The sequence below is a fragment of the Myxocyprinus asiaticus genome, chromosome 4 (assembly GCF_019703515.2).
Source record: "Myxocyprinus asiaticus isolate MX2 ecotype Aquarium Trade chromosome 4, UBuf_Myxa_2, whole genome shotgun sequence".
Lineage (NCBI taxonomy): Eukaryota > Metazoa > Chordata > Actinopteri > Cypriniformes > Catostomidae > Myxocyprinus > Myxocyprinus asiaticus.
In genome coordinates, this window is record NC_059347.1 from 50,282,149 (window position 1) to 50,296,525 (window position 14,377).

Sequence of the window (14,377 nt, forward strand, 5' to 3'; positions counted from 1 at the left end):
TATTAAGGGGCTGAAATGTCTGAAATTGAAAGCAAAAATCAGTTTGAAAGTAATTTGTATAAAGTTATAATTAAAAGCATAAGCATGTTAAGAGCATAATGTGTATAAAGTAAATGTTAAAAGCTGAAGTATGAGAGTGTGTTGTTTAGGGTGTTTAAATTATTGTGTCCTTGATTTCCTTAGAGTCCAGTATGGGGAAGGCATTCATTTCATGGTGGTGAAGCCCAGTAATCTGGTGGCCTGGGACATAAAGCAAGAAGTAGTGCCTGGCTCCTCCTCCCTCTTCATGTACTGCCAGAGGAAGGCCAGCTCCACCAATGAGAAGTAAGTACCATTGTGATGTCACTCACTGCTTCCCTTACCATTTGTCAGGGTTGGGAGGGTTACTTTTGAAATGTATTCCACTACAGATTACAGAATACATGCTGTTAAATGTAATTTGTAACATATTCCTTTAGATTACTCAAGGTCAGTAACGTATTCTAAATACTTTGGATTACTTCTTCAGCAGTGGTAGATTTTGTCACTTGTTTTGACTATAAAAACTCTGCCAGTACAGTAAGACAAAATACACGTTAAAAATACATTCTCTGAAAAACCTAAATATCTTATGCAGTGTTGTTTCTAAAACAAAATAAATAAAATTGATCTTGTTTTAAGGATTTTAGATATTTTTACAGAAAACAATACAAAAATTATCACGAATAAGATTTTTGCCCTAATATCAAAGGTCTTAGTAGATAAAAAGAAATTATGATCCAATGTGAATTTTCTTGATAAAAAAATATGATCGAGCCTGGAAACATGTGCATGTAAAATGGCTAGAAATAGCATTTTAGCTTAGCGTAATGCTGACAATTTACAAAAGGTTTTTTTTTGTTTCTTGTGCTCCAAACTTACTTCAAACTTACTTCTCTGTCTGCTCGTATGAATGTAACACATCATAAGAAAGTGTTTCACCACTGTTCAAATGCACTTTGGATCGCATCATTTATATGTATAAATGTTTTCCATCTGAAAGGACTAAATATTAAATGAAACAAATGACAATAAGTAATGTAATCTCTTCAGTAATCAAAATACTTTTTCAATGTAACTGTATTCTAAATATCAATGATTTAAATTGTAACTGTAGTGGAATACAGTTACATAGATTTTGTATTTTAAATACGTAAATATGTATTTCGATACTCCCCAACCCTGCCAGTTGTTTATATAAAAAGTTGTTAATTCAATTTTTTTTTCAAGATATTTCCCCCCAAATTCTCATTACTGTAATGTGTCCATACAAATATTTTACATATATAATTGTAATACTCATTATTCTCAATTATGATTTGTATTAAATTCTAATTACTGTAATACAGTATCTTTTCAGCCTAAATTAAAGGAAGTACAATGAATATGACCATGACATATACATTACTTCTCAATTTAAATAGCTTATAAATGTGTTTTCAACATTACAGTAATGAGAATTTATTTTCATTACGACAAAGAGATTTGTGGCAGGAAATGTGCTTAATTGTCATGAAAATAATTTCACACTACAAAAAATCATAATGTTCCTTTAATTATTAATTTTTCTGTTAATTTTCTTTAAAATGAATTTAATTCAACTGAATCTTATTTTTTATTTTCATTTTGTGACTAAATATGACCCAGACATGTTCTTAACTGGTTTTGTGAGATTCACCCATGTGTACTTTACTTATGTTCTTACACAGAAAATATTAGACTGGTTAGTGGCCTTTTTGCTATCTTTTTCTGTTCACTTTTTGGGGTCGTACAATGATGCAGGGGTAACGAGACATATAGGATCTTTGTAGTCGAAGAAGTGATTAGCTCCAAGGCTTCTTAATCTGCACTCCTATTTCAGTTTCTGCCACTCAAAAACTCTTCAGTGTAACAAATTCCACCTGAGTGCTTTCTAATCACCGCACACACTCTATGATTGATTAGGCCTGGATTTTCAGCGTCTTCGACATGTCCTCTGCTTTCTCGACCATTCAGCTATTCCTCGCCATCTTCTCAGCTCTGCTGTCCTCCTTCTGTGCAAATTAGCTCCTCGCGGCCCCTCTCGTCTCTCTCTCAGTAGCAGTCACCCTGATGACGGTGGCACCGCTAGCACCGCTCTAGGTTAGCTCCCCTGGCGGCGTGAGGAGATGGGTTAGGAGGAGGAACGCTGGAATGGGAATTCTAATAGACGTTTCTGCGATTTATGGGAGGCTATCCTGATATCCAAAACATACAGAAATGTCCCAACGGCATGCAGAGAGAGAAATTTATGACCCAAGCGTCACACTAAAGCTGCCTTCGTCGCCGGTAATTGCTCGACTCTCCTACCCGTGTGGTTTTTATATAGTAGGGAAAATTGGTTCCTGCACTTAAATGCTTCTCTGATTCAGCTGTTGTGGTGAGTCACACGCTGACAGGAGAAATTGAGGGAGAGAAGATGAATAATGAGAGAAAAAAGAATCGATTTTATTAGTTTATTCTGATCACACGTTCAGCAGTTGCACAAACACAGCACCTATTAGAGGAAGAAAAGTCAAATGTTTGCCATTAAATAAAAAGAGCCACACACTTGCTTTTGTATTTCAGACACCGGCATAGATTTGGGTATGGATGGTTGCGACATGTTAAGAGACTCCTGAATAACCCCCTCCCAATATTTCTCGCGATGAAGAGTGTGACAGAATGTAATATACTGTACAGTGGCCCCAAAAAGTATTTGGACACTTAAAGGGATAGATCAAAAAAATTATCATGTACTTACCCTTATGTTGTTCTTCCGTGGAACACAGAAAAAGAAGTTACTCAGAATGTTAGCATCAGTCAACATTTATTTTCATTGTATGCCAAAAAAAAAAAAAAAAAAAAATGCAATGAAAGTGAATGTTGTCCAAGGCTAACATTCTGCCTTACATCTCCTTTTGTGTTCCAATAAATTTTTATTATTGGGTGAACCTTCCCTGTAAGCCAAACTTAATGTATAAATGTCCTTTATATATATATATACTGTGTATATATATATATATATATATATATATATATATATATATATATATATATATATATATATATATATATATAATTTTTATTTTTTAAACAATAGCACAAATACAGAGCACAAACACAGTTTTTGAGTAAAATATTTGACAAAAAGAAGCCTGCAAAGTTAAAAAATAAATAAATAAATAGATATACTGCTTAAAATTAAGACACTTTGAAAACTTTCTGTCTGTCAGACTTAGCTGAACATGTCCATAGTTAATGTGAAGACTCTGCTAGGACACCTGTTTGAACTTGACATCATACATTCTTAACTGATGACATACATTTACTAAAAATTACCTTGGGACCATTTTGTTGAAAAGTCTTTGCAAGAATGTCTCAGAAAAGTGAAAGTAGTTTTGAAAAACTGTCTAGCATCATTAGTTTGCAGAAGTTTTTTATATTTATTTATTTTTATCTAATGTAATGAAATTCATACATTTTTAAGTTTGACTTAAGGTCCAAAAGTGTCAAAGTATTTTTTTGAACCTCTAAAACTATTAAATATAATATATGCCAAAGGAGCTAAAATACATTGATATGCTGTTGTCTGTTCTCCAAAACAACAGCAATGCTGAGAAGATATCATTATTTTTACAGATTTTTATATTTCAGAACATCAAGTTGTAGAATTTTACACTTAAAATTATTTTATGAAATTAAATTGTAAAAATTAGTTTATTTTTTCACTGTAGAAAAAACAAGAGCTGTTTAAGAACCTACGGTTTCTAATAACTTCATCAATCTCTGGATGTTGTATTGTTTGTATATTGTTTGAATGTTTTTATTCAGTGTACAAAAGTTCATTTTTGTTAAAGGCATAGTTCACCCAAAAATATTTATTCTGTCATCATTTAGGCACCCTCATATTGTTCCAAACCCATATGAATTTCTTTCTCACAAAAGGAGATGTTAGGCAGAATGGTAGCCTCAGTCACCATTCACTTTCATTGCATGGAAAAAAGAGGCAATTAAAGTTAATGGTGACTGAGGCTAAGATTCTGCGTAACATCTCCTTTGGTGTTCAACTACATCTGTATAGTTGATTTTAAAATCATTAAAGTAAAATTTCTTGTTGGGGCCTGGGTAGCTCAGCGAGTATTGATGGTGACTACCACCCCTGGAGTTGCGAGTTCGAATCCAGGGTGTGCTGAGTGACTCCAACCAGGTCTCCTAAGCAACCAAATTGGCCCGGTTGCTAGGGAGGGTAGAGTCACATGGGGTAACCTCCTCGTGGTCACGATTAGTGGTTCTCGCTCTCAATGGGGCGTGTGGTAAGTTGTGCGTGAATCACGGAGAATAGCATGAGCCTCCATGTGCTGGGAGTCTCCGCAGTGTCATGCACAATGAGCCATGTGATAAAATGTGCAGACTGACTGCCTCAGAAGTGGAGGCAACTGAGACTTGTCCTCCGCCACCCGGATTGAAGTGAGTAACCAAGCCACCACGAGGACCTACTAAGTAGTGGGAATTGGGCATTCCAAATTGGGGAGAAAGAGGGATAAAAAAAAAAGAATAATAATAAAAAAGTAAAATATCTTTTAAAAAGTCTTTACCAATGTTGGAACAAACAAATAAACTTCAGGATGTTTCCAGCATACTATTTCATGTCTGTAAAATATTTAAAAGCTTTTTTATTTTCTTGTCTTTTCTTAAATATGTTTCAAACCCAGTGGCTTTATTTCAGCACAGATCTGTGATAGAGAATTAAGCTACTATACACTCTGTGTCACACATCAGTGACAGACTCTTCCCGGCCTTTATTGTTGACTGTAGCTCTTTTGAATGCTGAAATACCTTTGGATGTTTGCGGCAGGAGACCTTCAGGTCACGCCTTATCAGTCTAACTGTTAGAACCCAGTGAGATCTAAAAACACAGACAGAGAGGGTGGGGGATGACAGCCTTACAGAAGGAGGAGAGAGGGCTAACGCTCACTGTATTGATTTACTGTCACACACAAGCAGGCAGAATGTATTTCCATCGCTTGCACAGCCATAGCAAATGAAAATATGGGGAAATACAATTAGAGAAGTTTATGGGTCATTGAGAGCCGAGAAAGAATGTATAAACCACAGAGTGGTATACTGTACACACATATTGGGTCTTGGCCTGTATGCAAGCATGTAAGCTAATGTGATAATGAAAACGCAGATGTTTTCTCACTCACTTAATGTTATCTTGAGTGCCGACACTATTTTTAAATGGTCTTTGCTAAGGCAAGCATTACTATTGCTATTGCCTATACAGAGCCCAGATCGCAAAATTATTGAGTCTGTCTGGGATTACATAAAGAGAGAGAAGCAATTGAGATTTCATAGATTTCATAGAATTCAGAATTCATAGAACTGTGGCAAGTTCTCCATGATGCTTGGAACAACCTGTCTGCTATAAACCTTAAATCTATGCGCAAGTGCACAACGGAGAATTGATGCTGATTTAAAGGCATGTGGTGGTCACACCAAATATTGATTTAGCTTATGTTTACTGCACTTTGAATCATGTTAATTGATAGATGAAAATTATTCAAGGCATTATGTTTGAAGACATCCTCATTATGCATAATTTTTTTCACAACTGCCTAAACTTTTATTTTTGCACAATACTGTAAATGTTGTAGTAACTGCATTATCAGCTAAACCACTGGATAGCTTAACCAAGTCGGCCGAACATGAGGTAATTAATCTATGCCTCAAACAACATAACTAATGTATGATGTTTATAAAAGCTCAATGTATTTATATGCTGAAGGCTGCAGTCACAGAGAGAGAGAGAGAGAGAGAGGAAGGAGGTTAATAGGACAGGACCAACAGGACATGCTAGTGGCTAGTGCTCCTACTTCTCTCTCTCTCTCTCTCTCTCTCTCTCAATTTCAATTTTCAATTTTAAAGTACTTTATTGGCATGAATGCGTTTACATACAATATTGCCAAAGCATTAATACACAAAACAGATAATGACAAGACAAATAATAATAATATAACAGTAACAAATAACAATAAAAATAGAATTAAAATAAGGTGCCAGGTAATGAATAAAATAAAATAAAAACTATAATAACAATATACACTATACAATATAAAATAAAATAAGCATTTAACAAGACATTATGAACATAAGAAAATAAAAATACTGTGACTGAAGTACATTAAGGCAGTGATTGGTTTCTGAGGATGTGCATCTCAAAAATGAATTTTGCTGCAACTGATGCATGATTGTCCTCCCCCAGTAACACCTGCGTTTGATCTGTTTCTGCTGAACTGGAAAACTGTGGCATGAGGTTTGAGAGTTTGTCAAAGTATTTCTCTCTCACCTCTGTAAATTTCTCACAGTGAAGGAGAAAGTGTGTTTCTGTCTCGACCTCACCAGCGTCACAGGGAGCACAGACTCGTTCTTCCTTTGGAAGGCATGTTTGTCTGTGTCTGCCTTTTTCTATGGCCAGACTGTGATCACTGAGTCTGTATTTGGTGAGGATCTGTCTCTGTTTTGGATCTCTTACAGTGTAGAGATATTCTGCTAGATTATACGTTCTGTTTAGGGTCTGACAACATTCCAGTTTGCTTTGATTTTTGCTTTCATTTTCCCAATGGTCCAAATATGAATTTTTGCTTTCTTTTATGATTTGGTTTATTCTGATTTGGTTTTGTTCAGCAGTGCTGGTTTGAAACTGGTGTTTGTTAGTTGATAGTGCATTTCTGAGTTTCAGAGCCAGCTGACAAAGGGGACTGGTTTTAGGCTTCAGCTCTTGGGTTTTAAGGGCTTCATGTTGCAGTATGTTATGGGAACTTGAATTTAGGTGTGTCCAAAATTTGAGGGATCGTTTTTAAATATGTATAATTAGGGGGTATCTGCCTAGTTCGGCCCGGCATGCATTAGTAGGTGTTCTTCTCTGAACTCTTAGAATGTTTCAACAGAATTATGCATGCAGGGATTCTATGGGGTGTTTGTCCCATCTAGAGTAATCTGCCAGACAGAGTGGACCCCAAACCTCACATCCGTACAGAGCAATAGGCATAATAATACTATCAAAGATTTTACTCCAAATTGTTACAGGAATGTCTATTTGGGCAAATTTGCCCTTAATAGCATAGAATGCTCTTCTAGCTTTCTCTTTTATTGCATTCACTGCCAGACCAAAACCCCCTGAAGCACTGATTTTTAGACCGAGGTAGTCGTAGTGTAGGGTGTGTTCTATTGCAGTGTTTCCCATAGTGAATATATATATCTGGTTTCCTGCAATCTGGCTTTTTTCTGGAAGATCATAATTGTAGTTTTTTTCAAATTGACTGTCAGGGCTCAGTTCTGACAGTAGTTCTCCAGCAGGTTCAGGTGCTGCTATAGCCCTTGTGCAGTAGCTGACAGCAGCACCAGATCATCTGCATAGAAAATAAATTTAACTTCAGAATTATTTAGAGTAAGACCGGGTGTTGCAGATTGTTCCAGTAGCACTGCTAACTCATTAATGTAAAAGTTGAACAGAGCTGGACTCAAACTGCAGCCCTATCTCTCTCCAAGCCCTTGAGTGAAGTATTCTGTTCTTTTATTGCCAATTTTAACTCCGCACCTGTTGTCCGAATACATAGATTTGATAGTGTCGTACATTTTACCTCCAATGCCGGATTGCAGAATTTTATAATATAGACCATCATGCCAAATGGAATCAAATGCTTTTTTTTAAATCAACAAAACATGCATACATTTTGCCTTTGCTTTTTTGATGAACGTGCTGGTTGATTATCGTGTGTAGCGTGTGAATATGGTCGGTGGTGCGGTGGTTTGGTAGGAATCCAGTCTGACTCTTACTCAAGACATTGTGCTTGGTAAGGAAGGCCTGTATCCGGGCATTCAGGATACAACAGAAAGTCTTCCCCAGATTACTGCTCACACAAATGCCTCGGTAGTTATTGGGGTCGAATTTGTCTCCACTCTTATATAATGGGTGTATTAAGCCCATACTCCAGGTATCAGGAATGTAGCCAGTTTGCAGAACCAGATTGAACAGTTTTAGCAAGGCCTCCTGCATTACTGCAGGGCTGTGCTTCAGCATTTCTGATCTAATGTCATCTAAACCACATGCTTTTCTGGGTTTTAGCTTCTTAAATACATCTGTCAATTCTTCTCTGCTAATCTGCTAATCTAAAGGGTTTTGGTTATTTTTTATTGTAGATTCCAATTTACATCTTATTTTGTATGTTTTTCTGGTCAGGTGTGAGATTTTCTGGAGAAATTTCTTTGAATTAGTTTTTAAAATAGCCTTTCTATAATTCTCCGTTTTGTATGACAATGTCCTGGCTGTGTTGTTTATTCAGACTGTTCCATTTTTCCCAGAACTGATTATTATTAACTGAGTCTTCAATTTCAGTAAGAGTGTGGTTTAGGTGTTTTTGTGGCGTATTGTATTTTTATAATCCCTGAGTGCTTCACAATAATTTTGTCTGGTTTCAGCTTTGTGTGGCTCTCTGTGTTTTTTGGTTAGAGAGCTGTCTGAGTAGTTTTCTTTTAATTTTACATTCTTTATCAAACCAAATTTCATCCCCAGTTTTTAGTTTAGTTTTCTTGTTTGTACGGAGTAGGTTTGCTTTGATTGAGCACCTTTGATAAATGTAATTTATTTGTTGTACTGCGGAATTTACGTCGATCTTGTTAGCCATAAACTGTTAAATTTTTTTAAAATCTATTGATTAGGTTGGACATTTCTTTGGAGCTAATTGCACTAAGGAATTTGGACTCATATTTTGGGGACCATTTGTATATTGGGTTTAGTTTGAACAGGTTGCTGGGCCCTTGGTCTGTTCTGTGGTGTTGGATTTTCTTTAGGAACACATTAATTTGACAGTGGTCTGATAAAGAAGACTGTGGTCTGACAGTGAATGCACGTATGTAGGAGGGGTCCATGTCTGTAATGGCATAGTCGACTACACTAGCCCCAAGGGCTGAGCAGTATGTGAATCGACCTAAAGAGTCCCCTCGGATCCTACCATTAAGCATATACAGACCCAGGCCTCGACAGAGACACACCAACTCCTTACCGTTTTTGTTGACTGTACTGTTCGTATTGTTCCGTGTTGTAGTGGTGGGGGTTAGATGAGTGTTGGCTTTCAGTATGTGGTTCCCTATCTGTCACTCACTCGACGTTGTGTCGATGTAGTGACACTAGGGGTCACTCTTGGGAGCCCCAAACACCTCTGATTTTTGAAAAAAGGCCAATGGGAATTGGTGAGTGGAATTTGCATGCCACTTCCCCAAACATACAGGTATAAAAGGAGCTGGTATGCAACCACTCATTCAGATTTTCTCTTCAGAGCCGAGCTGTTGTGTTCAGTGAGCTGAATTACTTTGCCAATCCATTCACCTCGAAAAGCTGTTGGATTTACGGTGCATAACAGCGGCTTCTCCCCCTCTTGCACTGGCGAAGTGCAGAGAACGCCCCTGGGTACTTCAGCAGCTAAAAGAGTATATTCTTCCTACTGAAAGAGTATATTTTCCCTTCTGAAAGAGTGGCATTAACGGAGAGTCTTTTTAAAGATGCCTCTCCGTTTGTGTGTATTTCCTGGTTGCAGTCGTTACCTCTTCGCTTCCGATGGCCACGATCGCGGTCTTACGTGCTTGGGCGCTGCCCATGCGGAGACAGCGTTCGTGGATGGGTCATGTTCTCAATGCGAGAGCGTGACCATGGCAACATTGCGGTCACGGTTTTTCCTTTGTTAGAGGGAAAGACCACCTCAGTGGCTCCCCGCTTCGGTCCTTCTACCTATGGGTTTGAGGCCATGTCGGTTTGCACTGGGGGCGATTTGGGGACCCCAATGGGAGCCACTCTGCTGGGTAACTCCCCACAGTCCTCCCATTCCCCAGTAAGTTAGTTTGCCCCGCTGGGATGAGACCGCTGGCTCATCTCAGGGTGGGTTTGCGGTCTCGTTTCGGCGCTTGCGAAGTGGATGAGCTCTCTATTGCAGCATCAGAGAGTGGGCTGTCAGTCTGACGCTGAGGACTCGACTGGGCTCCCACCTTCGGGTGCGGTCGCCCAGTCGCAGCCTGATGCACAGCTGGCAGCCATGCTTGCCCTCCACCCCCCCGAACCCTCGCAGCCTGACAATTGGTTCCTGGGCCCGGAGCACCGCTCCGTTTGGTCCCTTTCTTCCCGGAGGTGCATGAGGAGCCCATGAGGTCATGGCGGGCACCTTTCACTGCCCGGACCTGGTCTCTGAGCTCCTCCGCTCTCACTACCCTCGATGGTGGGGCTGCCAGGGGGTACTCGGCGATTCCCCAGGTGGATAAGGCGGTTGCGGTGCACTTGTGCCCACAAAACGCCGCCACCTGGCGGAGCTGCCTGAGACCCCCATCCAGCGCCTGTAGGGTTATGTCGTCTCTGGCGATTAAGGCCTGTGGTGCCGCTGGACAGGCCGCCTCTGCCCTGCATGCCATGGCTCTTCCTGCAAGTGCACCATGCCAAGGCGCTAAGAGAACTGCACGAGGGTAGTTCTGACCAGAGATTGATGCAGAAGCTTCGCTCATCGACCGACCTCGCTCTCCGGGTGATGAAGGTCATGGCGCGGACTCTCGGGCAGGAGATGTTCACCCTGGTGATCCAGGAGTGCCACCTATGGCTCAACTTGGTTGAGATGTGGGAAGCTGACAAGGTACAGTTCCTTGACGCCCCCGTCTCCCAGGTCAGCCTATTCGGCGACACCGTCGAGGACTTCACCCAGTGGTGGTGAAACAGCAGATGGAGGCTATTCAGCACATCCTGCATCGGCGCGGTTCAAGACCTCGCACCCCGTCTGCTCATCGACAAGGGTGTCCTCCTGCCACAACAACACCGGCTCCGCTGCAGCCCATCCCTGTGGCCCGGCCCCGGCGTGGAGACACCCGCAGGAAGCAGACGCCACCCGTCTCATGGCCGGCTGCCAAGAACCTGAGGAAGGCTTCGAAGCGCCCCTGAGATGGGTGACCCAGGCATATGGAGACCTGCTGCAGGCCTAGAGATGGTAAGAAGACCACTCCATCCCCCGGTGGAGGGCCGGGAGGAGAATCCTTTGCCTTTTTGTTGATTCGCTGCTTGCCCGAAGGAGGATGCGGTTTCCTCATTCCCTGGGTCACATATTCAGTGCTCACGGCTGTTGTTATCACAACCAAACCAGGTTGGTTCTGACGGACTGCAGGGACGATATTCCTCCTCCCCCCTCCCCGGCTGATCCTATGGTGGGTATCAGGAGCCAGGTAAGTGCTTTGATGTCCCTGGACTCAGCACGGCCACGGGACTCGAGCCCTCTCAACATGGTGCCTCAGGCTCCGCACCGTCACGAGGCCCCACCCGCCGGTACGTCTGCGATTGTCCCCTTGGTCCCCCTCGCCTGGAGCTTGGATGCGTGGCTTGCACTTCCCAACCCGTCATGATGGCTGACCCGGACCGTCCGACTCAGCTACGTGATTCAGTTCGCCAGGCGCCCTCCCAGGTTCAGCGGCATTCGCTTCACCTCGGTGATGGGCGAGAACACCGCTACCTTGCGTGCGGAGATTGCTACCCTTCTACGGAAGGGTGCGATAGAGCCTGTCCCTCCGGCCGAGATGAAGAAGGGGTTTTACAGCCCCTACTTCATCGTACCAAAGAAAGGTGGTGGGTTGGGGCCAATCTTGGACCTGGGAGTACCTGCGGAGGTTCTGGTCATTGATCCAGGGCAAGCACTTGTTGGTCCGGATGGACAACAAGGCAACGGTAGCATATATCAACAGTCAAGGCGGTCTACGATCCCGTTGCACAACTCGCCCGCCATCTCCTCCTCTGGAGTCAACAGTGCCTCAAGTCGCTGCAAGCCACTCACATCCCGGGCGCTATCACGACAGGCTACGCTCAAGGGAGAGTGGAGACTCCACCCCCAGGTGGTCCAGCTGATATGGAGTTGATTCTGTCGAGCACAGGTAGACCTGTTTCCTTCCCAGGATTCCTCCCACTGCCCGCTTTGGTACGCCCCGACCGAAGCACCCCTCGGTATAGATGTGCTGGCACACAGCTGGCACCCGGGATTAAGCAAATATGCGTTTCCCCCAGTGAGCCTACTTGCACAGACCCTGTGCAAGGTCAGGGAGGACGAGGAGCAGGTCGTCCTACTGGCCCACCCAGACGTGGTTCTCGGACCTTGCGCTTCTCGCGACAGCCAATCCCCCCCCCAGCGAATTCCCCTGAAGACTTTCTTTCTCAGGGACGGGGCACCATCTAGACACGATCACTCAGGCTAGGGCTCCCTCTACGAGGCACCTGTATGCCTTGAAGTGGCATCTGTTCGCTAAGTGGTGTTCTTCCTGACACGAAGACCCCCAGAGATACGCAGTCAGATCGGTGCTTTCCTTCCTGCAGGAGAGGCTGGATGGGCAGCTGTCCCCTGCCACCTTGAAGGTGTATGAAGCCGCCATTTTGGCACATCACGATGCAGTGGATGGTAAGTATTTGAGGAAGCGTGACTTGATCATCAGGTTCCTGAGAGGTGCTAGGAATCCCTCCAGACTGCACCTCATCCCCTAGTGGGACCTCTCTGTAGTCCTTCGGGGTCTGCAGGGATCTCCCTTTGAGCCCTTGGAGTCAGTTGAGCTTAAGGCACTCGCTTTGAAAACTGCCCTCCTGACTGCGCTCACTTACATCAAGAGGGTAGGGGACCTGCAGGCGTTCTCTGTCAGCGAATCATGTCTGGTGTTTGGTCTGGGTTACTCTCACGTGATCCTGAGACCCTGACCGGGCTATGTGCCCAAGGTTCCCACGACACCTTTTAGGGATCAGGTGGTGAACCTGCAAGCGCTGCCCCAAGAGGAGGCAGACCCAGCCTTGGTGTTTCTGTGTCTGGTGCATGCTTTACGCATCTATTTGGATTGCACGCAATGCTTTACGCATCTATTTGGATCGCACGAGCAGCTCTTTGTCTGCTTTGGTGGACAGCGGAAAGGAAGCACTGTCTCCAAACAGAGGATTGCCCACTGGGTCATTGACGCCATCGTGATGGCATATCACGCTCAGGACGTGGTGTTAAGAGCCCACTCTACTAGGAGTGTAGCAGCCTCCTGGGCCCTGACCAGTGGCACCTCTTTGGCAGACATCTGCAGAGCAGCAGGCTGGGCAACATCCAACACCTTTGCGAGGTTCTACAATCTCCGGGTTGAGCTGGTTTCGTCCCGTGTATTGTCAGGTACAAACAGGTAAGTTCCGGGACAGCTGGCCGGGTGTACCGCTTGCGCATAGTGCCTTTCCCCTCCCTTGAGGTGAAGACGTGTGCTTTTGACTCCCAGTCATGTTCACAAGCTGTGATCCCTGGATGGCTTTCCTCCTTAGCCCTGTGGCAGATGAGTTTGTGGAGAAACTCACTTCTGGCCCAGTACATGTGCTAATTAGGCCCTGTGCTGGGGTAGGTGCTCCACATGTGCTGGTTCCCCGTAGGTGACCCCATGTGATATCTTCCACTAAATCGTTTCCCTGTTGGTAAACTGCATCTTCCTTGGGCAGAGGCCCCTCTGCCCACGGTCACCATGTTTGTAGAAACTCCTCCCCCTACCATGCGACTTCTCCACATGACATACTTCCGACAAGACTCGGTAAGATCATGTGACGTATTTCCACTCAAAAGACCCCCCCCCTTCTCTGGATGGGGTGTGGTCTCCGCGGTGTCTTACCCTTGTAAGGGAATGTAGTCGGTTCGTGGGATCAAGCCCTATTCATTTAAATTGCCATTGGACGCATAGTTGGTGCGATGGACCGTACCCCTTACGTGGACGTCCACTTGCCCACTAGCTTGTAGGCCAGGTGGCACTTTCCCATTACTTTGGGGTAATGTTTGGTTTGCCCCTTATCTCGCCGTATGGACACCTCTAGGGGCACTCTTGCGTTGTCATGGTCACTTTGGGGTGGGTCCACCGACCCCCTACTGCCCACGGGGCATTTAGTAATGTAAACAGCGTCCACCGAGCCTCTTTTTAACCACCTTACCCACTATTCTTGTAAAGGGGCTTCCTGTTGTCCACGAACTCACTTCCTTTGACCCCTTTCCCACTATTCTTGTAAAGGGGCTTCCTGTTGTCCACGAACTCACTTCCTGTGACCCCCTTACCCACTATTCTTGTAAAGGGGCTTCCTGTTGTCCACGAACTCACTTCCTGTGACCCCTTATCCACTATTCTTCTATATGGGCCTCCTGTTGTCCACAGAACCACTGTCTGTCCCCTTACCCACTAAATACCACTTTGGCATGCCTTTGCCCCCAGTGTGGCCCCTGATGCCATACATCGCCCTAATTCGTGCCGGGCGGCGCCCAGGCGTCCCACACGCCCCCTCTAAGTGTGTTTT

At 43.6% G+C, this 14,377-nt stretch overlaps 1 protein-coding gene across 1 annotated transcript in view; it reads left to right on the forward strand.

The window, feature by feature from the left end:
- Nucleotides 1–14,377, forward strand: part of LOC127432331 (transmembrane protein 132C-like) — a 463,488-nt gene that overhangs the window by 256,604 nt on the left and 192,507 nt on the right. Inside the window, exon 3 of the mRNA XM_051683250.1 lies at nt 184–324. Coding sequence (XP_051539210.1) covers nt 184–324 — 141 coding nt within the window. The remainder of the gene's footprint in view (nt 1–183; nt 325–14,377) is intronic.